The 27,731-nt window shown below is 41.4% G+C and overlaps 1 protein-coding gene across 5 annotated transcripts in view; it reads right to left on the bottom strand.

The window, feature by feature from the left end:
* The window catches only part of kug (FAT atypical cadherin kugelei), a 956,861-nt gene that overhangs the window by 320,723 nt on the left and 608,407 nt on the right, over positions 1 to 27,731 (bottom strand). For all 5 annotated transcript variants that reach the window (XM_083129471.1, XM_083129473.1, XM_083129474.1 and 2 more), the window contains exons 3-4: positions 27,088 to 27,194; positions 18,777 to 18,984 (exon numbers count right to left, since the gene is read on the bottom strand). In XM_083129471.1, the coding sequence (XP_082985597.1) occupies positions 18,777 to 18,984; positions 27,088 to 27,194 (315 nt within the window). The remainder of the gene's footprint in view (positions 1 to 18,776; positions 18,985 to 27,087; positions 27,195 to 27,731) is intronic.

Below are 27,731 nucleotides of genomic sequence, written 5' to 3'. Positions count from 1 at the left end.
TTTCTCGTATATTAAAACATAGATGCCATATGATTGCCATTTTCTGTTTATTTCCTGGTAATGCTGACCTCCGTGGCGAAGTGGTTAGCACAACGCTTTACGATGCCAAGGGCCCCCAGGTTCGAATCCCCGTCCGGGCCCGGGTCTACTTTCCTTTCACCAATTTCATCATATCATCACGGATCCTCATCTTTGCGATTAGCCATATGTAACAGATAAGCGAAGTAAAATAAACTAAGTCTATTAATCAATTATTTTTTAAAACTCTTTAATTCTTCTTTAGCATGCCACGTTTTTGTTAAAATTATATTACGATTTGTAAAATGACGAAAATCTAAAGGAGAACACGCAACTTTCTTTGTAGCGCATCGGTCAGAAAGTTTCAGGAATATGGATTTTCGAAATACATTTTTTCACATGTACTTTGCGCCCTTTTAAAAGTAGCGCGTTTTCAATTATGTTACTAATCATTAAAAGGATGCCTCAATACCATCCTGGAGGATGACAATTAATATTTTCCCCCTCCTAAAAGTAATAATATACTTTCGCTCTCTGAATCTCCCATATAAATGCTAGGAGCAGTCTGCTTCAGCCGAGCTCACTCCCTCTCTGGTGACGTCACGCGTTCGTGCAAGATCGGCAATCTTCGGATGGCTTTACCTAATATCTATATACCTTGACTCCCCCTGCCCCACCGTTCAGAGCTGTTTTAACCTCCTGTAGGTCCTCGAATCTCATGCCACGAAGCTCAGACTTTACGCTATCTCAAACCCTCAATCATTGCATGTGCATGTGCTAAGTAGGACATGTGCACTGCATCAGAAATTTCCTGGATGGTGATACGTCTATCCTCTCGAATGAGCTCATCATCCCTGTGGCGATTGTCGTCGGTCAACGACGTTGATGGCCTGCCACTCCATGTCATGTCCACACTTTCGGTTTCTCCCACCTTGAACTTAACTACTTAAGCCTGAGCTAAGTCTGTGCTTCGTGGCATGAGATTCGAGGACCTACAGAAGTTAAAACAGCTCTGAACGGTGGGGCAGGGAGTGTTCTGTTGGTTCTGTGGAAACTGGTTTTGAGGGCTGGATAAAACGCTGGCACAAATGCATCGAACGTGATGGCAACTGTGTGGAAGGGTAACTCTGACTAGAGGACGCTACAGGCAAACTATATCTATGTTCATTGTTTCCATTATACCTCAACAGGCAAAACTTTTTGATGCCTGCTCGTAATTGTCAAATTTTATCTGTCCAACCACTATTTTCCCACTACTGGTCATTTACTGGTAAAATTAAGCAGCAGTTGATGTCAATCTTCATCTTCGTAGGTTCCTGGAATATATGAATATATGAACCTGAAGTCTGGAGTTTGTTTTACTAGCAGTAAGTTATATGCATTACGATGAAGTCGTACGCATTGTACACATCAGGAAATGTCCACGTCTTGCACAGAAAAGTCAATCTCACTTCCACGTAGTACACCCCTGCTTCTTGCAGGACAACGAGGCTCTGGCGTCTGGACCCTTTTCTTCTCTCTTTTCTCTTTACCATATAGAGAGAGAAAGAGAGAGAGAGAGAGAGAGAGAGAGAGAGAGAGAAAGAAAGAGGATTTCTTTATCTCTCTCTTTCCTCTCGCCTTCTTTCTCGTTCTCTCTCTCTCTCTCTCTCTCTCTGAGGAGAAAGGAAAACAAGAATGAGAAAAGGAGCGGAAGCAGAAAAAGAGACAGAGAGAAACAGGAAAAATAAAAATGAGAAAGTGCCTGCCCCCTTTATACTTTAACTTCTCATTAAGTAATGAACAAATGAATTAGTTTTAACAATTGACTAAGGAAGTTTTTAACAGGCATCTTTTTTTAATTTTCTTTTAGGGGCCTGTCCACAATTTTGTTGTAGTTAAGGGGCTTACTCGTATCCTCGTACTGAGTGACGGGCAAAATAGCCTATATGCTTATGTGCCCATACTATAACATTCAATCACAATCAAACGTTTTAAACAGAGTTGGAACTACCCGATCATTGGCTCAGATGAGTGCTTGAATCTTGACGGCGGTACTTTGTAATCAAGGGGTCCCGGTTTAGATTCCCGGTGGAGGCACAGAGTTCGATTCTTCATTCAAACTGCAGGTTCACTTCCGATTAGCCTATCTGCGCATAATATGGACTTAAAATAAACTTTAACCCACTCCTCCACTGAGACTTGGGTAAGCAGCTAATCTGCACAGAAAACAGGAAAACACGCGAGATAAAAAACAACAACAGAGAAGCAGTTTAATAACCGTACGCTGCGATTCATTACAAAACAAGTCTCTTACTAACCGTCTACGGTTTTGAGGGACACTTAAGTGTTAATAAAAACACATGGTTATGAATGTGCCTTTTGTCCTCAACGTCAAAACTCAAACAATGGAAGAACTGCGGTATGCACGATACGCTCAACCCGACACCATAAAAATTACATTAGCGAACAGCTAATCAAGAAAAATAACATGGAAACAGAGACAAAAAAGGGGCCAGGAAGCGGAATAAAGAAAGAATAAAAGACGTGTTGATAAATAAGAGGGAAAACAAAGCCAAAAAATAAAGGGGGAACCACGACGGTCGGAAAAACAAAAGCAAGGCGAGGACAAAAATAAAACCAAAGAAAGAGCAAGGCATTAAAAAGGGCTTGAATCGTCACGAAAACGTTAGAAGCTAGAAGCCATTAGAGAAAATGACGCTTTAGAAACGAATTGTGACGCTCTGCAGTTTTTTATAGTGCCGCGGGCCATATTCTCGTTTTAACTGCTACAAATATCTCCCTCCATTCTTATCGGAAGACTTTATTGAACTGCAAAAAAAGAATAAAAAAGAAGATACGTCATTTCCCTAAGTTCCGTACGTAGACGTCCCCTCTTCCACGGTGTACGTGATTGAAGAGAGCTTCGGCAAGCAGACGCTAATCAAATCACACTATCGATGTGAAATTCAATGCGATTCCGATCACGAAAAATCTCCGCTCTAACGACGCTGTTAAATCCGGGAACGGTCTTCTTGAAAGAACGCTACAAAACTTAGCGTTATTTAAAAGTCATTTGTAACCCTTTCGTCGCCTGCCTGAATTTAGCCGACGTTACAGATGGAATAGTTCTCCCTTGCTTTAAAGCAAATAGGGTGTTTCAGGGGTTAATGAAGCAGCTTTTATCTTTAGAATAACACGCTATCTTTCAAAGAGGCTTTCCGTAAAGAAACGAAACTTTGATATGATCCATATTTTATGTGACGTCACAACTTTAAAATATGTCACTGATATATTATACTTTTATGAAAGGACACGTAAATGTTGTGTTATTATATGTAATATTGCACCTTGTTTGTAATGTATATCTTTTGTTTAATGTATTTTATGATCTATTATGAGTAGTTTAATGTATCTTCATGTTTGCGAGAGTGCACTATGTGAATTTGTATTTCTAAACATGTGTAGATGTCAGTTTTGTTGATGGTATCCTTTTGTAGATAGTGAGTGATTCATCTGTACTGGAATCTGTGTTCTCGAAAATAATATAAAAGCGAGGATATCGCGTAAGAAATATCACACTTTCGCCACGGATCGACGAAGCTTTTAAACTTAAAAGGAACTCCTCGGTGTTGTGCATACATCTTGGTATGGTAGTTCGGGGCGCAAGCTAGGCCTATGTGATCATAGGTACGCCGATAGCCATGCATTGATGCTATGCACAATACTGCAACCATTCTACGTTAAATAATAAAGCTAGCCTAAGGATTAATTTGGAAATCAAAGGCTAAAGAGCAAATATTGGCTCAGTTATTATTGCATATCTCTTGGTGTGGTAGTTCAGGGCGCAAGCTAGGTCTATGTGATCAGAGGCATGCCGATAACTACGCATTGAGTTTATGCGTTTTTAGTTGAGTCAATTCATCGACAAAGCGAAATCCTCGCCTTCGTCTCCCGTATATTCGCATTATAATTGCAATAAAGAATAAAACCTTTTAGATTATCTACTGCAGCAATGTGGTTTTATTTCTCTGTGCTGTGAATATTGTATTTGCCTAACACTATCCCTGTACCTGAGAGGAGTCTGTGTACTTCACCGAGTCTCACCGTTCACCGCTGATTATTATTAAGTTGTTATTAATAGTATAATAATACAACGCGTCGATTCTTGGAACGTATCAACTTTGAACTAACACTCTACATTCCAAGACGACAAGCTACAAGTATGGATTTCTGTTTGCGTGGCGCTCGGACTGGGCAGTTTTCTCAATACCGAGCATCGTGTCGTATCGGTCTGTTGTGCGCGCATGCGCGGCGAATATTTTGCTTCAGACTGAAGGAGTCGCTTGTCGCTTCTATGTGAAATCGTCGTGTCGTTTATCGCCTGCCGCCGTCGCTTGGGTCTGGAATCTCCCTAAAATAATCAAAGCGGGCCATTCTTTGGCAACTCCCGGTGAGACTGTATCATCAGCATAGAACATGAGGTGTGTTCCCTTGTGGTGAATACATTAGGTCCCCGTCACGGTCCACGAGTTGGTGAGTTTGGAGTTTTAAGTCCACTTTATGCACAGTAAGGCTTAATCGGGACTGGACCTACAGTATAAAATGGGATCCGAACCACTTGTGCCTCCACCAGGTCACGGTCAACAAAATTGACATTTCCGATAATAAGCTTCGGTGTTTTTTAAAAAACCTGCTATGAAACGCAGTTTCCCAACCAAAACTAGTAAAAGCGGATGCGAGTATATCGACAATATACGCTTCCATACGCCGTAGCTCAATTCAAATAAACGGCAGAGCTAATTGTAGGAACCTACACACGGCCCTAGGAATTCCCAACCAGGCCGGCACAAAAGACTGGAGCGAGCGGAGCCCTTTGTAGGTTTTCATCAAGAGCAGCGGGGAAAAAAGCAGGTTTAATTTAATTATGCGATTTTATAACATGTTATTTGCTGCTGAAAACAGAAAAAAACAGAACCGGCATAAAAATTGAAAAAAAAAAAATTAAACGAAAAAAAAAAAAATGAGAAACATTTCAGCGAGTTTAAGAGAACAGAACCACGCAGTAATTACGTGTGTGCTACATTCTGAAAGCTTCTTCTTGCTCGATGCTAATTCATTTCAGCAGGTCGTTCATATTGATACAAGTAACAAAAAATGATTTCAGCGAACCGAGCGTTAGTATAAATACGAGCAGAAAAGTTATTTTTTGGAACGAAATTCGCGGTTTTGCAATAAAAGCCAGCGTGCTCTATGCTGGGGAGCGTTTCCAGGAAACAGGGCTGTGTGGAGTGAGGGTAGCAGAGAACCACATCTCCCACCCCCACCCATCTTTGTACTGCATTACGCAGTCAAACGTGCCGCTTATGACTGAATAATTGGCAGATGAAGTTCTAAGAACTCTAGAACTATGACTATTATTAGGCCCGATTTAGACGAAAGCATTTTTCTTAGCATGTTTCTTAACATTTGTGCCATGACCAAAAAGCTACCGTGTAAAGTGAGAAATCTTGTGGCATATTTCATGGCATTTCTCAAGGATAGGATCCGTCCTATTTCCGTAGCATAACCAATCAGAAGCGACTTCTAGGTCACGTGTGCAGGTGTAATGGCGGTCGCATGTAAACAATGTATCACTTCACATTTTTAAAAGCCGATAACTATTCAACCGAGAGGAATAACGTTTCGTATAAACCGTTATTAGATACAAAAGCAATGGCACTGCTTAAATACATACTTTACAACGTTTACTGTACACGTACGGAAGAATATTTTAGTTGTTTCAATTGTAAACACCGTGCACTCAACATAAATGGTGTAACACGACGTGCCTTTCATGCTGTATATGTTAGGTAATCGCAAAAGCTACCCGAAAAGTTACACGAGATGCTATTGTGTAAAGTACTATCCTGCTATAAGATTTTTGGAAGCATTTACATAACATTTATGCTAACAAAAATGTTAAAGGAAATGGTTTCGTCTAAAGCCGGCGTTACACTTCTATAGTTTCAGATAGCTTAGAGGTGTAAGGGGGTGAAACTTTCTCAGGACACCCAAACGTCAGCCTCACTTCCACGTAGTACACCCTGGACTGCATTTAACAGACTAACGAGGCTCTGGCGTCTGGACACGCAGCGAGTACACACGACCTCAGTTGCGAAGTGGTTACCCTTGCCTGGAATCGCGGTCACTCATTCACATTGTCGCGATTAGCCAAAAGTGGCGGAAAAGCGGCGCTAAATAACTAAAGTCAAATCAAATCAAGCTATATTTTGTTTAGAGTAATTTTCACGAAGTCTGTCAATTAGCAGCAGTCGTGAGCCGGTGCAGCGGGGTTGCTTATAATTCAGGATAAAAATGGCAGGTTTTCAAGGGTTCGTAGGGTCGGAATGGGGCGTTAAGCGGAAAGTTCATTTGCTTTAATGGCCTCTACGAAGTGGGTTTGAATAATTTGGTTTATTTTTACTTCCCTTTTCCACCACTTTCGGTTAACCACGAAGATGAGGATAAAATTGATGAAGGGACACCCAAAAAATATAGTCATGACCAGGCCGGGATTTAAACTGGACACCTGGCGTCGTTAGGCGCTGTATTAACCACTCCGCCAACGGTGGTCGGCTAGGGAGTGGGTTTATGCGGTAACATACTGAATATGCAGGCAAATAACTCGTCTCGATACACACCTTGTCATCACTATGCGTGGTTTCTTTTTCTACCTGAGAATTGACCACCAATATGGACATGCATCTCGAGATACCAATCAAGATCTTCCGTTTTAATTTCCTACTTCGATTCCCGCATGCGTCTCGTTTTTGGCAAGCTTCCCCCTCACTGGATGGGGAAGCAAGTTTTGCAAGGACTTCTCCACAGCTCCCCCCTCCCTTGCGTGACAATGCTTCACGTGTCGCTGTCGTTCTCTTTTCTTCACCCAGTTCCAGGCACAAGAATCATGTATGGAATATCATGCAATCATCAACACAAACCACATGATTTGTTGACTTAGGAACTCAGGGGGAAAAAATTAAACGTAATCTCGCATTGCCACTTATGTCCTTGAACAACTTTTGAAAACAAGGTTAAGAACGGTATTTACGAAATGTTTTAGAGTGTGTAACGCCCATCCCGCTAAAACGCAGATATTATACAGGGTAATTCTAAAGTCACTATACATTTTAGTGATATCGTGACAAAATACATTTCTCTTGCATGTTATATAAAGCAATGATAACAGTAGAAGAAATGCTTGTCTGCGTGGAATGACGTAATGAACATGACTTCTCTCGGAAATTCAGAAAACCAGGCCTTGCTATTAAGAACCTGGTCAAGAAATTCAAGCGAACAGGTACACACAGAACCCAAAACGTGTCAATTGACACATATATATTTTGATTTCAATAACACGTTAATGTGCATAAACTGCAAATGATGCACCTTTTAGTGTGTCAAGATACACATAGGAATGTATTAAAAGGGTATTTTTATGAGATGAAGTCCCATGTGATGTTCTAAAATGCATCAATTTGAAAGATCAGACAAGACCATTTCGAAGATAACAAACTTTCACTTTTAATGCATCAATTGACACAGCTAAATGTGGTGTAATTTTGTTATCTTCGAAATGATCTTGTCTGATCTTCCAAATTGATGCATTTTAGTGCATCCCACATAAAAATACCATTTAATACATTCCTACACATTAAAAGGTGTATCAATTGGAGATTATGCACGTTAACGTGTTATTGAAATCAAAATATATATGTGTCAATTGACACGTTTTGGGTTCTGTGTGTAGTGTTGTGGATGAAGAACGTCCTGGTAGGCCAGCCGTAACACCACAAATTGTAAAGAGTGTACAGGACGCGATCACACGTAGCCCCACCGCATCGACCAGGCGACTCAACTGTGGCTCATAGCACAGTGGATTGGGGCACACCAAGCTTCTTACTATGCACCAACAGGATGGAGCACTACCCCATTCTGCCATCATCGTTCGTATCACCTAAACGAAGTTTTCGCCGGTAGATGGATTGGTCGTGTCTCGCAACGGGGTGTTGGGGGCCCCCTCGATCTGACCCTCTTAGAGTTTTTCATTTGAGGATTCTTCAAGTCTAAGGTGTACAAGGTGAAGATCCACAGCATAGCCCAGTTGAAATAACGCATTACGGCCGCAGTTCCTGAGATTACACCAGCTATGTTGGAGAAGGTGTTTCGGGCTGTGGTGGATTGTTGGCATCTGCGCGTAGACTTGACGGGTGGTCACATTGAGTTATACTGATTTTGTGTCGTACTGTGATGTATGTTTCAGAACATACTGTATTTTATACAATAAATCCTGTTCATGCAGAAATGTATAGTGACTTTAGAATCACCCTGTACAGAGTGTCGCATATTGTAACTACCAATGTCGGTTGACAAATTCTATTCGAATGCGCATGCGCTGCAAGGCTCGCTGTCATGGAATATTAGCTGATTCAGACGCGAATCGCAGTAGTGGAAGAGTTCATCCGAACATGTTACACTTAGGGGGCCCCGAAGGCACTGCGACTGTCCAATGAGGATAGTCATCAAACCGCGCCAGAAAGCACAGCATAATGGTGTGGGTCAAACTATAGGCAGCCAATGACAGTGAACAGTGCCTGAAGTCTCCAAGTAGTATGGGGCGTATTCTCTTGCCTCTGTGCAGTTCTCCTTGTTGCATCTTATGACCGGAATCTGTTCGAATGAACGCCTCCACAGCCGCGATTCGTGTCTGAACCGCCAACGTCCCATGACAGACTGGTTATGACTTATGAGGCATGCAGCTGTCCATGCGCGCCTGTAATTGTGTACTGAACGACATTGGTAGCTATTATCCTATATCTGCTTCGAATGCAACGGATAATTTAAATATCAACGGAAAAATTCGGATATCCGGATATTACAGATTTGATGAAGGACTTTTAGAAAATCCGTAGAGTGAAATACGAACATGATGAACGAAAGAATAGTGGATAGCCCGTAAAACGGATAAAACTGTCCGGATAATGCGGATAATTCGGATGATAGGTATATCCGATATACGGATAGTTAAAATTCGGATAGAAAATTATCCGATATACGGATAAAATTCTACCCGGATTTGGTCATCTCTATTAGATTGATTGATTTGGTGTTTTAAGTCCACTTTATGCACAGTAAGGCTAATCGAGACTGGACCTACAGTTTAAAGTGGGATCCGAACCACTTGTACCTCTACCGGGTATCGAACCCGGGACCCCTTGATTACAAAGCGACGACGCTACCACTGCTCCATCGGGGAGGCTAATCTCTATTAGACACGTGGTGTGTAAGGGGTGAACCTTGAACGTAGTACACCCAATTGTCAAACTCACTTCCACGTAGTACATGGACTGCATTTTTCAGACTAGCAAGGCGGTGGCGTCTGGGCCTAAGGCCAGAATAATCTTCGTAGAACTGTGTGTGTGTTGTCCTGTGTTTTGTCCTTGTTTGTGCTGAGTGCTCCTTTACAGCCTCAGCTTTTAACCCAGGTAAGGAGGACATTTTAGTTTTCAGACAAGATTTTATTCTTGTTATGATAAGGGGCTGGGCCTCGTATAGTGTGACGGGTGCAAAATAGCCTAGTTCTTAATTCAAATTCAAATTCTAGTAGATACAATATGCATCACCTTTATAATTCCAATCCCCTCCACACTACTGGCCAGAGAGACCGGTATTTAAGAAGTATCGCGGCTTCAAAACATCAATAGCATTTCTGGGAATTCACCTATAGGACAACCGCTTCCTCTGAATGGGAGAAGGAAAAAACAACACGTTACACAGCACTTCCGAGGATGGTTATTAAGATCATCCAACATCTTTTCTTTCCGCTTCGTTTTCTTTTCCAAGTCGGAAATAAAGAACAGTCATCTTATTGCTTCTAGAGATATTGGTTCTTCCAGTTCTCGTGTTCCTTCGCTCAGGTGGAAGGAATGGAAGAGAAAACTGTTTCGAGGGCATCTCCAACGATATTACTCTGCTCTCTCGAAAGAAAATCGATTACAACGGAAGCAAGGGAACTGATCTGTGTCTGGAAACATCAAGAGGCTGGAACAATTTACAAAGTTAGTTGGCTCGTGTAACGACAGATCAGTTTCCAAGTCGGAAGGTGACTTCAGACCAAACATATGCGTTGGTTTCGAATTTCACTTGGGAATATCCCTTGCACGCAGAAAAGTAAATGCATCAGTTATAACTAGATACAGGATTTTAAAGGGAAGTCCGTTTCTATATTTCAACACGAATCGTGGAATAAGTAACAACAGTGTTGATAATTATAATTATCTTCCACCAACAAGATTACATGGTTTTGACTTCCCTTTTCCAGCCCACATTCCCCTTTTTTAAAACATTTTCCTTTCTGGTCCCTTAATTGACTAGTTTCTCAGCCTACATTCCTTTGTTCCCCCTTTTAAAAAACATCTTTTTTGGTCCCTTTATTGACAAGATATCAAGTTTTTTGTAAGTGTTTTTCCCCTGAACAAAACACTCAACAATCGTCTATTTGGTGCAGTTTAGAGGAAACAAAGAAGAAGCGCCTTCTACCTTCCCTTCCTTCCATGATTGTTGGGAGCACATTGCAGCGATTTTTGCAACAATGCGATCTGGGCTTACGCAGCAACAAACGCATTGTAAGCAGCACATCTGTTGGACTGAAAGTGTACTTATCTGCTACATTTAGACTTTTATTGTGAAGTTCTTTAGAATAGTTTTAACTTAACTGTGTGACAGTGACGGCACAGTATTGAGTGTCAGTGAAATGGCAAACCAGGTACAAGTGGAAGCAAGGTTTGGAATGCTGTAAGCTGTTGCTAGGAAGATTTAATCGAAACGGACGATAAGATTATTCGCTGTACTTTACCTTAAAAAAAACGGAAATTAAAGAGGACTATAGTTTATTTTTGCACTCCACTGAAAATGATATTTAAATTAAAGCACAATATATGACATTCATATATAAAAATGGATACATTAATACGAAATGTAATGTATCCCTTTACAATATGAATGGTATATATTGCGCTTTCATTTAAAATAATATTTTTAGTGAGTGCAAAAAAACTACACTCATTCTATTCTCCTTTTTTTGGCAATAATTTTCCTTATTTTTGTCCTTTTTAGAGGATTTTTTTCCCCTTTAAAATCCGATCTCTAGTTATAACAAAAATACATAAAATCCAAATTTAAATGCATCGTCGAGAAAGATGAAGGTAGGTGCATAAAGTAAATTCATAAATTGTGCATTAAAGTACAGCTCTAGGGCAAAACACACACTTTAATGCATCAACCGAAGTGTTTTCCTTTATTATAGGGTGAGGTTCAGCCTGCAGCTGTCCTGCCAGCTAACCCCAATGGATACATACTAGATACTAAAGACATATTATAAAACAAAGAATGAAACACAAGAAACAAAAAGGCTCGCTAACGTACACACAAAAAACAAAACATGTTGTGATACACGAGTGAGGACAATATAGTCAAGTCAATATTGGCAACATGTGGGGGGAGAGGGGGGTAAAAAGGCAAAATTAGATTTCTTGGTATCAAGTTAATCCAGAACTAATAATATGATGGTAGTTGCTATTCGTGAGTGCTTGAAAAGAGATATTATTCATTTAACAATAGATTTCTGAATTTGTCTTTGAATTTGTTGCCTCAAATAGATCTCATGCATTTAGAGAAATCATACCTAATCAAATGCTACAACTCATGCGCACTACACACACGCGCGCACACAGAGAGAGAGAGAGAGAGAGAGAGAGAGAGAGAGAGAGAGAGAGAGAGAGGGGGGGGGAGTAAAGCGGGAAGGGGGCTTCTCTACAACGGACACCCGTGGGAAATGTAAGAAATGTCAGCTATTTAAATCTGTTCATTGTTCGAAAGTAACTTACAAGGCCGTAAAAAACTCGTGCTACGAAATGTTTTATGTATTTAAATACTTTGATTTTTTTTCATAAGTTGAACGAACAAAATTCTTCATGCATGTAAATTTTCCATGTTCATTTCTAACGTACCTACAATTTGCAAAATATCTGCATGGTTCTCTTTCTCGTAGATAATGATTTCTTGATTTCATGATGTTTTGTGTCCACTTTATGCAGTGACAGACTAATCGGGGCCGGACCTACAGTTTAAAGTTGGATCCGAACCACTACATGCCTCCACCTGGTATCGAACCAGGGACCCCTTGATTACAAGGCGACAATGTTACCACAACGTCATCGCAAAGGCCCAGGGAAGAGCTGAACCTAAAACTTCATACATCCTACATTGATAAGGATAACATTTTTATTTGTTCGACTTTCCATCTGAATAGAATATGTTAAATTATATATTGTTATTGTTCATATTTTGTTATTTTCACTAGTGATTAAAATGTTACTAGCCTTTTTGAATGTAGGTTGCATGAAACATCACGAGTACGGTAGTAACTAAAGGGATCGTAACATCCAATATCTTATGTGGGTTCGAGTCGTAACCCCCCGCCACCTCCCCGACTAACACTAAGTGAATTAGTACAAACTATTTCACATCAACCGGTCACAAAAGATGATGCAAAGTAATTTCGTTCTTTTCAAGACACTTATCCTATAAATTGTCTGTAACATACTCATTTTCCCTTTACATTTGGTTATTAAAGAGAGGAGGGGTATTCCACTACATCAGCCCCTCACTTGGGCAAGCCTTTATCTTGAGTATACCACGTACTAAAATCCCGTTACATTACCTTTTTCTCCTTACATTTGTTTCCACATAATGCCGTAACCCGGGGATTTCCCCGAAAGAAGATCAGAAAGTAGGCCACGCAACACTCACACGTCGCGGCGATGAAAAACGGCAGATGAGACTTCCCCACCGCCGTTTAGAAGAAGGGGGTGGAAAAGTCGCGCAGCATGATAAATTCCCACGTTCCGCGGTTTCCAGAAAATCGCCACGCGCGGAAGGATACGAAGGTAAAACCGAGTGTGTTCCTCCGCGCCAGTCAGAATTCCATCCTAACCTCTCGCACGGCCGCCGTGCGACCGCCAAAACCCTCCGCTGGGCCATTAGGGGCTAAACCAACCTCCAGGGTGCTAAATACTGGGGGAAAGTTATGGCGGGTTGGTATATTAAGGCTCTCAGACTAGGGAAAACCCCAACGGGACTGTAAATAAATGGCGAAGAATGGCAAAGCTGTTCTGCGGGCAGCGGTCGCCTCAGGATACAGAGAGAGGAGCTTTTGGTCAGCGCCACAACAGGGGGGATGAGGCTTTTTGTCTGCTGTAAAACTGCCCGCTGTTATCTCCCGTTTTCTAGCATCAAACAGACATCCTATCTTCATCTTCGTACTTTTTTCGCCCGTTAAAAGCAACATAGAGAAAATAAACTACACACTAGAGAAATCCTCCAGCTAGGTCCGGTGGTCGATAATGGAGCGCATAAAAGAGAAATATCGTGAAAACTCTAAACCGCTAATTTATCTCCGATTGGCTGACGACGTGCGTAAACATTTTACATCCTAGACCTAGCCGTCTCAATTTTCAGTTTTGTAAACGAGATTATCGCCTTAATGGCGGGAAGGGTGTGCTGCCAACAGCATTTAAAGTTGTGTTATTCGATATTAGATTAGCAGAGAAGCGGGGATTTCAACGGGTCCTTGGTTGAAGGTCAAGGACGTTTTGCTTTCGGCAGTAAGTTTTCGAAAAATTTTCCCGTTTCCTAGAAGCGCTATGATGTTTACGATTCCGAAAAATTACATCATGTGTTTACAATCTCTCCTAGGACATTCAAGTTAATATTCCTGTGGTATATACTGTCTGTTGTTTCAGTTTACGTAATGTATCCGTAGCATAATAGCTTTTTTGAGGTCGTATCTCTCGGAAAACAGTTTTTGAACGATTTAACTGTAAGTCATTTATTTACACTTGGATTACACTGTCTATGGTAGTTGTTATAACTCCCAAACATTGTTGCAAACAACTTTGGCATAGCACACACACACACACACACACACACACACACACACAAAGAGAGGGAGAGAAAATGAAGATCAAGAGAGAGAAAAGAGGACAGAGAATTAGTGGAGATAAGGAAGACCTCTCAATCATTCTTTCTTTCTTTCTCTCTCTTCCTCGCTTGCTATCTACCTTCTCTTGCGCTTCAATCTCTCTCCTCTTTCCTTATCTATGTGTCTTTCTCACTTTACTTTTCTCCCTCTCTCCCCCTCCCTCTCCATATCTCCTCCCCCTATCTCCCCTCATCTCTCTCCCTCTCTCTCTCCCTCTCTCTCTCTCTCTCTCTCTCTCTATATATATATATATATATCCATCTCTTATCTCCCTTTCTGACTACCTTTCCACACCTACATTTCTTCCTCTCTCACTATAGTCCGGCCAAGGAAGACGGAACTACCTGGAAAGGACGATTCCAAACGCGAGAGGGGAAGCATGGAGAAGCACTCGCCGAACTACCCTGTGGTATTTCGCTTGTGTGGGTTTGCTTGTTGTGTTTATTACCGCTTTCTGTGTTGTATTTGTGATGGCTCTTACAATTGGCAACAAACCGTTTCGAAGTAGAATGAGGAAAATTGGGACGTTTTTGCCCCTGTTGCACCTTCTACAAAACACACTCGTTTTGCTAGAAAATGTCACAAGCCATTTAGTTACTACATTTATACTTATTACATACAACAATATTATTATTATTAAATACTATCCTGATCAATGTTGTGTACATTTGTGCTAATTATAATATTTACTAAGGAGATCAATTTAATTGAATGATCCAAAATAAAGCTACTGCTTTACAAACAAGTTTATCTACTAATGTGACGACATGAATACTTTCCTGATATGTTCTGTTTGCTGATAAAGTATATGACTGGCTTACCTAACCCTTACATAATTCGTAAACATCTCTGTATGTATTTTGGCGGCGATGTTACTACGTTGAAACTTGATTGCTGTTTCTAGCAGACTATTTTCAAGGAATCCGCTTCCTGTCCATTGCTCCGTCACCCCTATTTAGCCACTGAAAGCGTCCGGTTGGCGCATGCGCACTTCCGTCCATGGTCTCGGGTAAGGCTGCCAGACAGTATGTCTCCATCTCTTCTCTCACTGACAATCTCTCCATCCAATCCTTCTCACCAACTCTCCGTCTCTCTCCACTCACTGATTATCTCTCTGTCTCTCTCTCTCCTTTGGCAACCTCTTTTTTAATAATACATTAAAATACTGACCAAGGTAGAATTTATTGTATAGAAAATATATACACTAAAAACGTAACGTTTCCACCCTCAAACAGTCTTCTCCAGACGAATATTCACACTTTTTTAAGTCCACTTGAAGCTTATATAGGCTAATCAAGACAGGTCCTACAGCCAAAAAAGGGAACTGAACCACGGGTACTTGCTGCGGGGAACCCAACCAGGAACCACAAGGCCCACAGACGTTGCGAGCGTCAAGCAGGTGAACGAGTCACCGAACTCACGAGGACAACAGTTAGAAGAAAGCCCAGCCTGAGCTCCAACGCATGTAAAATTCAATCCGGAAGGCGAGAACAGGAGAAAGAAAGATTCAGCAGCCGAAAGAAGTTTATCCGCCTGGAGGAAGGGGGAAATGAATGGACCACTTTGCAGGAAGAAGTGCGTGGGGGAAATGGGCCCTCTACGACGACAAAGGCACAGGATCACGTGATACGTTGGACATGTCCGAGCGGATCGATAGGAGGGTCCTAACAAGATCATCCTGCATTGTGTGACATGGCCAGATTCGACATCGGATCTCCGGACAATATCGCGACACACGGTTGGTGGAAGAAGGAAACATTATGCGGGGTACTGTCGTCTCGTCACAAACAAGACTGGATTGCAGTGGCGATCTAAAGCCCTGTCCGCGCAAAGAATACTGTTTGACGTCACCTTTCTAACTATTTCGGTTAATCGCGACGATGAAGACCAATGATGGTTAGATTACTTGGAAAATAAAAGAAAGAAGAAAACAATTTCCTGGCCACGGTTCAAGTCCAGAACCTTCATAAGCGGGATTGACAATCGTACAGTGACGCATGTGTTGGCGATGTGGTGGTTCTACTCTGATTCCGAGCACACAGTAACAATGTGTGCCTGCGATAAAGTAACTAACTAACTATCTAGCCTTCTTAAACCCGAAGGTTTATGGCTGCAGCAACAAGATTAATCAAATCTTTTCCATCCTTGAGGTCCATCTCAACGTTATCGATCCATCTTCGTCTTCGCCTTCCTACAGGTCCCTTACCATCAGGTTTCCCAACAAGAATTTTGAAAACTCTTCTTCCCTCTCCCATTTGTGCCACATGGCCTGCACACCTAAGTCTTCTGGACTTAATTATTCTAATTATATCTTGACTAACTAACTTTCTAGCCTCCTAAAACTAGAAGGTTTATGGCTGCAGCACCACAAGCCTTCCATCTGTCCTTATCCTGGGCAAAACCAATCCAATCTTATCCATCCTCACCGATTTCCTTTAGGTCCATCTCAATGCGATAGAGATGAATTTCTCAAATAGAGTCAACTACTATTATGGATTCCTCGAAACGTTTTCTGAAGCACAATGCACGTACAATGTTCGCAAAATGCTCTCTGAAATACTTCCCTCTGCAAAATACTTGTCAATACATACAAATGATTCATTTCGTTGTTTTGTTTCGCTTGTCTGCCACTGTGGCTAATGGAGAAGATGAGGATTAGTGATGAAGTGATGAAATTGATGAAGGAACACTCACAGGGAACACTCAGACCGGGACCCCTGGCGTGGCGGCGCCCTTTGCCGACCACTCCGGCAGGGAGTTCGGCCGATTGCTAATAATCAACAAAAGTGGTGTAAAACCGTATGTAAAATGCTTGACAACATGATCCAGATCATCTAATGATCAATCATACCCACAGTCGCGAGCCAAAAGTGGCGACGTAAAATACACTAATATCAAATCAAATGCTAATCACAATCCGAAATTGATTACAAGTGAATAAAATGACATTCCAAACACATTTCTGTTTTACATAAATCTCTTTACTTCTCATAAATTTCACCACATATTTGTCACGAGCCGGAAATTAAATGCCTTGTCATCACAAAAACGCCAGCCAGCTCCCTGCTGACGAGAGGTTGCGAACAGAGATAGGGTTGGTCTAACTGGTGCGACTCGAGAGGTTGGACAGTGCCCAAAGTACACACCGCCGAAGGACCACACGGCGCCGACGGACCAGATCAGGTACAGTGATGGCACTAGTAATTTAAGCATCAGTGTTTAGTGGTTGAAACCCGGCTCAGGCGTGTTCACCCCCTTACCTGTTCACATTAATTATTCCCCCTTCTCACACTTAAACTCCTCTCGTAGCCAGGCTGTTAGGCCGGCGAACAACCTAACGTAATATTTACACATATTCTGCGAAGAAGACAAGGAGAATTGTATTCTGCCGAAAACATTATCTAGGGAATGCCGTAGTCGCAAAGTGTACACACATGACAGACACAGTGCAAGTTATTTCAGAGGTATCAAATTTCCAACACATGTTGTAGGTTGAGGCCCGGCTAAAGTAAAATCCTGGGTGTATTCCATAACAACAGCAAATGCCATCTGACTGTACAGGATGTCTCGATGACCAAAACTCTGAAGTTTCTGTGCACCATCATTACTACATATATAGGGTGGGAAATAACCTTTTGCTAGGGGTCCACAGTAAAAAGTAACAATAATTAAGAAATTATGGTAATACCAAATGTTTACTACGACAATTGTGGTTACAAAAACAAAATTAAAAGTTAGTATCTCCGCCGTTTGCTTCTCTCACAGCACGAATACGATCAGGGTAGGAGCTCAGAAGATTCGCAAACAGTCCGTATTCCATTCCATGTCACGGAGGACTTGTTCCAGATGTGCAAGGAGTGTTGGCCGGGAATAGCGGTCCGGTCCGCGTTCCACTATCATCAAGGACTCAACTGCGTCCTTCAGAATAGCCCCAAAGTGCTCCGCTGCATTCAGGTCCGGTGCTGCAACCTGCCATTCAGAACTGCTGAAGAAGTCAATGCCACTTCGCCGAAGAAGGTCTTGGTTTTAGCATTTGCCTTGAAGCAAGGTGCTTTGTCGTGAACCAACTATTAATTTTGTTTTTGTAACCACAATTGTCGTAGTAAACATTTGGTATTACCATAATTTCTTAATTGTTGTTACTTTTTCCTGCAGACCCCTAGCAAAAGGTTATTTCCCACCCTGTATATACATACAAAGCTAGCAACAAGTTATTACATCTTGCACGCAACATAAATATGGGAGTTTAATAACCTTAACATTACATGCTGAAAATATCCTCCACCCCTCGTGAAGGCACAGCTGTACACGTCGTTCCTTGTTCCTGGTTGTTCGTTCGGGTATGCTGTTGTCAATGCCGGCGATATCGTATGTAATACTCTCTTTCAATTCAGGCCATCTAGGTGGCCATAAGCTTTAGGAAAGTATCCGGTCATTGGATCAGCGCTAGTCATCCTGTTGAAAATAGCCTTCACACAGCTCTATGTCATTCAATTTCTCAACAAGTACCATGATAATTCGTAGCGCGTATCGAATTTTCACAGCGACTGAGACAATATGACGACGAGAGCTACCAAATTCTTCACAGCTCATATTGAAATAAAACTTGGATGAAATCTGTTAAATTTATGTGAATCACCCTGTACATGACCTCATAAACTTGCACCAGAAAGTAAGTAGAAACATGGTAACTCACCGGTCTCGCTGTCGATGGCGAAGAGGCTGTGAGGGTTGCCGCCAGAGATCCGGAAGAATATCTTCTGATCGGGGTCGAGGTCTCCGTCCTCGGCCAGGAGACGGATCACCACCTTGTTCGGAGACGAGCTTTCGGGGACGCTGGGGTAGTACACGGGCTCCAGCGTCACGGGGGTGTTGTCGTTTTCATTGTCCACCTTAATGTACACCTGTAATACAAAGCATAACATTAACAGCTGCGTTATAAGTGAGAATGCAACTGATGAGAGATTTTGACAGCTTGCTATGCAATGTTAATTGGACATGATCCATTGTCTAGTGCTTTACACTACACTTACTCTAACACTACGTTTCTAGAGAGGCCCTCTCCACTCGTCTTCATGTGAAATTTATTTTGCTGGTGGTGGCAATTGAACCTACGACATACCTCTGATTTTTACTGCTAATCCGTTGCTTTAACCAACTACCCCTTGAAGGTTCCTTCTTTCATAGCAATGGTCAATGGGTAGAGTCATAGAAACTTTTATTATTATTATGATTATCATCATCATTATTATTATTAGTGGTAGTAGGACCGTTTACTTTCCATTGGTAGATAAGGTTTAGCATATTGCAGGGGCAAAGTGGCAAACAGTGGGGAGGGGCAACTGCCCCCCCCCCCCTCCACACGCCCCTCCTAATCGACGCCAATCAATATTATTAATAGTAGTACTTTTTGTAACTTCCAGCCTGTCACAGAAAACAATATTTTTGTCATAAAACATCGCTACAATTTCACCACTCGAATTACATTAACTATTTCAAGAAATCTCGTGGGAGGTGCAATTGCCCATCTGCCCCCACCCCTGCCAACGCCCTTGTCCACCACCCTATTAAGTCATCGTGTAGAATCCAATCAAATATGGGTCCAATCTCCTCAAAAGTTAGAAATCCATATATATATATATATATATATATATATATATGTGTGTGTGTGTGTGTGTGTGTGTGTGTGTGTGTGTGTGTGTGTGTGTGTGGAGGTGTATATTTGTTAGTTCCGGCATAACTCTCTAACGCCAGGGGCAATTTCAACCAAACTTGGTACACGTATCACTTACAACCTGGAAAGAAATACTGTGGGGGTAAGACGCCCCTGGCACCCATAGGGGTGGGGCGGGAAGGGGTGACATGTAAAAATAATCGAGAACCACGGATATTAAATTCCGCACAAACAGATATCCGTGACTCTATGCAATCCGCACAACGATAGTGTTTCTCTGGTTGTCTAACATTCAGGCTGTGTTGCGAATGGAATCCATAGTTTTCGTGACACTCCCAATGCGGTTCAACTCCGGTGAGAGGAAGTGAAAAATGAAATTCCTCAAATGACCTAGGTTAGTGTCGAATCCATAGTTTTCGGAGTCGCTAAGCTAATTAGTGACATTCACGATCACATTTAAAATTAGTTACATTTTACACTATAGTTAGAATTCATTATTTTCCTGTCTAATACAAGATTGGGATAAATAAATACCGGGGCAACGCCGGGTAATCAGCTAATAGTAGCATAAATAGACCAAACATAACTACTGAAATCTGGGGGTCATCGTGGAGTAATTGGTTAAAGCACCAGATTTGTAGTGAGATCACAGCTGTCGCGGGTTCGATTCCCACCACATATACAAGAAATGTGTTCACCTGAAGACGAGAGAAGAGGCCCTCCCTCGAAACATAGTGATAGATAAGTATAGTTAAGAAAAGCACTAGACAATGGATAATGTCCAATTAACATTGCATGATAATGTAGAACCATTGTCACCGACATTCAGAGTTTTTTTTATTGTTTTGACCCCGAAAATACCCCTGGTACATGTACAGTCACCTGCAATAAAAACGGGACACCTAGACCCTGAAATGCTGGCTTCCGTGCAATGCGTCATGTATGTTGCCTAACTCTCCGGCGATGAGAGGACTTCTATAGGAAGTTGTGCTATCGCTGTTGAGTTAGGCAACACACATGACGCATTATACGGAAGCCAGTATTTCAGGGTCTAGGTGTCCCGTTTTCATTGACCGTGACTGTACACATGACAGCGCACATTAATATATATACAGTAAAACCTCGCTAATCCGGACTAAAGGGGGGGATAAATTGACCGGTTTAACTGAAATAACCTAAAAGAACAGCAGAAAGTGCATTAAAACTCCGTTTATAGAAACAAAACACGTTTATTATGGTGTATTTAATGGACATAGGCCCAAATACACTATACAGTACAGTACAAAGTCTGCGGGAAACAGAATTTCATCAGTGGTTGACTGACTTTCTTTGGGAAGTTCTCTTGTTGACTTCTAGCCACATTTAAAACCATGCATTCTCCTTTCCCCCCCCCCCTTTTGCCTGTCCGGATTAAGCGAAGTCCGACTTATTGGGGTTCGGATTAACGAGGTTTTACTGTACATAAATCGGACACCGTTTTTATAGTAATATAAACTAATCGTATCTGTACGGTCTTATTCTATAGTACACTAATACTACACAAATATAATTTTATACAATGTTTAGAATCTAAATTTAAAAAATGTTAATTCCTGAAGTTCTTCAACTAACACAAAGTACCAGGTGATCCGTTTGAGATGTCAGAAAGGTAAACCATTGTGTACAATAGGTTAATGCACGTATCTCTGAGCAGTTTGTTGTAATATATGCAGAAAGGATGTAAGTTTCGAGTGAATGGAGGTTCAAAGATTTCAGCCGCGTGGCGCTAGCGTCCATGGTAGATAAAGATGGTGGTCACGCCACAACAGCGCACAATATCTCGTATGGGATGTGAAATTTTTCGAGTGTTGTATGCACACTAGTACAGCCACATGGCTGAAGTCTGTAAACGTGCTATCACTCAAAACTTACATCCTTTCTCCATATATTACAACAAACTGCTCAGAGATACGTACATTAACCTATTGTACACAATGGTTTACTTTTCTGACATCTCAAACGGATCACCCGGTATATTCCAACAGTAATTGTTTCCCTTGCTGGCCACTATTTCATCGGTTTAATCTGCGGTTTTAAGTTAAATTAATCAGAACAAAAAAATATGTAATCTGATGAAGTTGAAACACAACTCTCTGATGCTGGGTGACCACTGTATCATGCAAAGGCAACTCTGAAAGGAGGTGAGTGGCTTATACAGAAAACCTTGCGGTGTGTTTCATGTGACCGTGAAGTAAAAATAAAGAAAACTGCATTACCACTTAATTACTTTTTTCATTTGCTTCAGTAGCTTAAACCAGCGTTGTTAAATGTCCAGGAATTTTAAATAAATTTTATTTCGGTCCAGGAGAGAAAATCAGCAAGCGTAAATGGGTTCTGGACCGTAAAGAAGCTCTTTATCTGTAAGGAATTTCAATTCGATCCAGAAACTTTTTTTTTTCGGGCTCAATTTAAATTCGGTCCAGGAACTTTTTTTCAATGAAACAAAACGCAAGTTGGACCGAATTTAAATTGAGCAAGAAAAAAGGTCCAGCAGCGGAAGCCAACAGAACCCATTGGAATTTATGGGTTCCTGGACCCTCAACAACCCTGGTTTAAACCACCCACACAACGGGTTTTATCAAATTATTCAACTACTCTTTTGTAATTGAAAAAGGTCATTTTTAGGCCACTTTCTAAGAATTTTATGGTCATTCTGTAGATCATTCGCAGGGTTTTTTTTGTCATCAACTTCCGAGTCACACTTCTAATCATACTTCGGACCAACTTCCAGAGATTGGTATAAATAACTACTGCAGCCCCCACAGAAGCCTACTAAAGCATTTCGCTAGATCCCCACATAATCCAAAAGGTACTACTGTGAAATCAACCTCATACATAGAGATGTCGGGGGCAATTCTGAATAACAAGGACGCCATAATTCTCCCACGCAGCAATACTTGGAAACTCCTCAGGATGTTCCAGCCTTTACAACAGTTCAGATGGCATATGGGATTCCCACCGCCAATCTGATCTCTCAACATTCCTGCTTTTATTCACGCAAACAAGAGAAAGAAAATAGGAAGAATGAACGTCAAAGCAGGAAGGGAAGCGTACAGACGGGGTGAATAAACAGGGCGGATATGGAAGGGAAAACCTTTTAGCTGCAGCGAACACAGGGCATATTGAATAAGCGAAAACCAACAGGTTTTTCTTTTTTCTCTTCCTCTAGCCTACTCTTCGACGAAACGCAAATCCGGAATAAATTCAAATTACGTCCCGTGCCTGACAGGGGGCAGCATTTCATCCTCTGGAAACCATGGTTCGGGGGAGGGGGGAGGGTGGTCGTAAACGATCGCGCAGAGAGATCGGCGAGGACGTTCGTTTTAATCGAGAATTCAAAGACGCTCAGCCGAACAAAATGAATTTTGCGACGCAGTGTTGCCATATCTTCGAAACTTTCACCAGCGTTGAATTATATTACTCATAGTGACCAGCTTGTTCTGTGCATCGTACGTGGAGGGGAGGGGCAGAGTGGAGCAGGCTTCACCATGATCCTAGCTGATCGGATGGAGGGGGAGATGCGCGAAGGCTTCTGGCCGAAAGTTCTTTAGTTTCCGCTAGATCTTTAGCTTTCGAAAGTTACTGACTTACAGTTATCTGGCTCCAAAAGTAACTCGGTTACTGTTACTTTGTTCTAGAAAATCTACGATTTGGTTTGTTATTATCTATTTTGAGTCGCTTTTCTGCCACTTTTGGCTGATCGGGACGATGAGTGATGTTATGATGACGAAACACTCACAAAGAACACCCATGCCCAAGTCAGAGATTGCAACTTTGGATCACCTAGTGTCGTAGCGCGCTGTGCTAACCACTCCGCCACGGAGGTCAGCAGATAATCTACGACTCTTAGAACGTTTGAATGCATTAAGTGCAAACGGATTATTCTCTATTTTTGATGATGACCATCGACGATTTTCGTAAACCAAATTTCATTAATGAACATCAAATCTGTAAATATGACGATATAGAGGATAGAGAATTCAATTTAAATCTTACAGTATACGTGTATAAAGAATTTTTAAAAAATCGATCGTAACATAATATTTTGTTCTATTTTTCTTTATGTTCACATGTAGAATAAAGTAATTACAGACATAAGTTTCTAGTATTTAAACAATCGGAACTTGGGCCATGAACTCGCCTCAACTGTGACAGTTTTGTCTCTATACATTCATTATGAATTAACTGCTTCATAACTGTTAAGGAGACCTAAATGACCTAATTCTTCCACTGCGCCCAAAGTAGGTTCGCACGCTTTAAACAGGTTAGTTTAACGTGCATATTGCACATAATATGACTATTCAACTACGGGTCATTACAAGGCTCATTGCCAGTGTCAGTAAATTAATAGGGCGGCCCAAAGAGCATTCAACCCAAACCACCTGAGAACCGGGAATATTCAATTACAACATCTCACGAGCCATTCCCCATCCTCCGAATAATTGGGCATCCTTTCGCTCTTCCCTGGCAAGCATCTTAGAGGAGCATTTTCTTCCATCCCCCACCCCTGTACTCTCTAAGCTCAAGTGCCACCACGTTCCTGAGAGAGTCTGAAGCAACAATAACCATCATTCACTGGGAAACGGGTGGAAAGAAAACACGAGGCAAAGTCTTGAGAGAGTCCCCCCCCCTCCCCGTCTCCATTATTTCAACAGGGCATTGCTTCACATTTGCATACGGCTACATGCAGTAGAGGCTCAACAACCCCTCCTCATTTTGATGAGAAGTCAGGATCAAACGAGAAAGGGAATGACGCATGCGCAATTGAAGTGGATCTTTAGGGAGTATCCGGAAAAGAGAGTAAGTATCCTCCGACGATAGGCAACTGGTGCTGCACGCATGTATGGCGGGTCACGTATGCGATGGATGTCTGAGTCAGCTGAAGTACTGATTCGAACGCCACTTCAAAGAAAGTTCCGAAAGATCACAGTTTCCTTCTGACAAACTTACGTCAAGTCCACGTGGAGCCCAATATATCCTCCCCTCAAACATTGCCCACCAATAGCGGCCGTTTTAGGAACTGACAGTACTTATCACAAGTCCACGTGGAGTAAATGATATGCCAATTCTTTTTCTTTAGAGATTTCTTAACGTCGCAGTTCGTGTTGGATGTCTAAACGCTGCAGGTAAAAGTGACAACGCCGCTTCTCAGAAAAACAGATGCTGGCTCGAAATCAGACAGGCGTCCAGTCGGTTTCTTCTCGAGCTATGTCAAAGATACCGAACTGAAGTTCGAATCAGGACTAAAACTTTATTGTATACTGAGAATTTCAGAGGCTCTATGTAGGGATTTAAGAGAGAAACGCATGCTAGGCCAGGACTCAAACGTGGGTCTTTGGCATCCCATGCCACTTCTCTAAGAACTGAGCTACACTGTCAGCCTTGGTTTCGTCTGCCATTTCTCAACCGCAGTTTTACCTGTATGTAAATTGTTTTGGAGAGGAGAGTTGTGAAGATTTGTTTGTCTGAAAATTACTTTTCTTCATTACAGTAAATCAGATTGGGTCATGTAAAGTTTCATCTAAGCTTATTTGCTATACAATTATCATTAAGAAAATATACATAACAGATGTCTCTTAAAGATTACAAGGAGAGGAAGTCATTTCCAAAGTTTAATAATCTTACAACTACATGACAGAAGTCTTGAAAAAAGAATAAATAATTGTGCGGATATTAACTGTGATGTCACGGATGCAGACATAGGAGCGTTACCTATTGCCTGTGAGGTGCTATTTGGGAGCGCATACCAAGATAAAAACACTTGTTAGATAAATTACGGCATAACGAAATTTTGATTTGGTATAAATGTAGATTATGGCTGAGCTTCTTGCAGACAACTATAGCAACTTGAAAGATATAAGTTAACAGCACTACCGGGCCTGTCAACAGTGGCGTAGCAAGGGGTGGGCGAAGGGGGCGACCATCCGGGGCTTAGCGTTTCATGGGGTTGACACGAAAAATGTAATAAATAAAAGTGAAAAAAAAGATGGAAATGGCCATTTTTGTGGGCAATAAAATTAAAACATTGTGTTTTCATCTGGCTTCAAATTCTAGTTAAACGTTATAATTTGAATGAATACGTCAAATCAGGGGCGTAATATACAGGCCTAAGAGGGCCCAAAAAAGTCAAAATTATGGTCGTATTTCTCATGTAAAACATTTTCGCAACAACTCACCATAACTTGCTTGGATATTTTTACCAATTTATTCTTTTCTTGAATAAAAACCACTTCCGATTTTAATATGTTAACAATAAACTGACACGAAGCAAGTGTGAGGCTAAAATGCTTGCGTTGTTTTCACCTCAAGGAGGCAATGGATAATATTCGCAGTTTTTCCTTCCTTCCTACAGCTTCAGATTTCAGCTCCCGGAAAACAGAGAAAGACATTTTTAGGGTGAGTGAAATTATTAAATATCATTTTCGTCAGTACTGTAATTTATTCTTATTATTATTTAAATATGATAATTTCCTGACCTATCAATGAAGATTTTGTATATATTGACAATGAGATTTCAAATTTAAAGAACTGATGGGAACCTCGCGGTATGTTGCTACGCCACTGCCTGCCGAACCTACTCATGTATGGATCGCAGAAGCAGAAATAGGCATGTGCATAGATTAGGGAGGTTAGGTTTAATGTTAAGAGTATTTTGCACAGCAGACAATAAACATATGACGTCGTTATAGTCAATGCTCACAGTATATCTCCAAGTTTCTAAAGCTGTCACTAGCTGCTCGTCAATAAGTAGAGAAGGTATCGAGACGTGACGAGAATTGGTAGTGTCTCGGTCTCGAGTTCTAAACGCCTCTCTCGTTCCGGACACGTCTCGATGTATAAACACCGACACCCGTCTCGTTTCGACGCTACGAGCCCTCGGAAACTGGGATATTATCCTAAATATCCTGTGTGTGCAACCACGCAGAACGGGTTCCCTATTGTCACTAATTAACTGACTTTTCAATTATTATAAAAATATATAGGTATTTAGTATAAATAATTCAGGTAAATATCCGCTTGGAATGTAAGAATTGATACAGGAACGTAAATTTGGTTTGAGCATATTTTTCAGTCATCGTACCAAAGTCTTCAACGATATTGTCTCCATTTTTACAAACCTATCTTGGTACCATTCCTAAAAATAACAATAAAAAGTCACTTTCATATTGCCTTGTCTTCATTCAACAGCACTCGATAAAAAACACAATCCTGCTCTTGAAAGACTATTACAACATTTATTTCTTTGTCTTAACACTTCTGTCATCACGTAGCCTATGCGAATATTTGCTCCTACCTCAAGCCTGGAATGTAGAGGAACGACTCCATGATCCTGAGCGAACACTGTAATCCAGTAGTGCTTTTTACTCTCCCTGTCCAGAACGGCCATTGTTCTGATGTTTCCTGTAAGAAGAAAAAACGAATTGTTTATTATTAAGGTACTAGTCTCATGGAGCATCAGGAACACAAAAAAATACGACAGTATATGAATAATGGATTGAAACTACATTAATATACAGGGTGTCACAGAAGTCTGCATCCATATGTAGAATTACAGAATTGGTTCAAACTTCAACATGCCCGCCATTGTATCGCATATGCACTTGCAGACAAAAACCCATCGTAGAAATTTCCTGAGACGCCTGCACAGACCGTTCTTTAAGAAGGATAATGCTCTTAATTTTGACCTTGCCCACTTTTTGGTGGACCAAAAAAAAATCAAATTTAGCTGAGTGAGATCTGGGTTCCTTGGAGGCCACTCCATTCATCCTCGACGTACAGTACAATATGCAAGCACGTAATGCGGAGGTGCGATATCCTGTTCAAAACTACTGTGGGTTCAGACTTACGGAACACCCTGTAGACATATACACTCTGTCCCGAAAATCTATACAGCAAGCGACCGAGAACAAGTCCTCTGGGCAAGTAAGAACTCGACCA

Source organism: Lepisma saccharinum, chromosome 10 (genome assembly GCF_977018435.1).
Source record: "Lepisma saccharinum chromosome 10, izLepSacc3.1, whole genome shotgun sequence".
Lineage (NCBI taxonomy): Eukaryota > Metazoa > Arthropoda > Insecta > Zygentoma > Lepismatidae > Lepisma > Lepisma saccharinum.
Note: the sequence above shows the minus strand (reverse complement) of the source record. Positions and strands in the feature narration are given on the sequence as shown.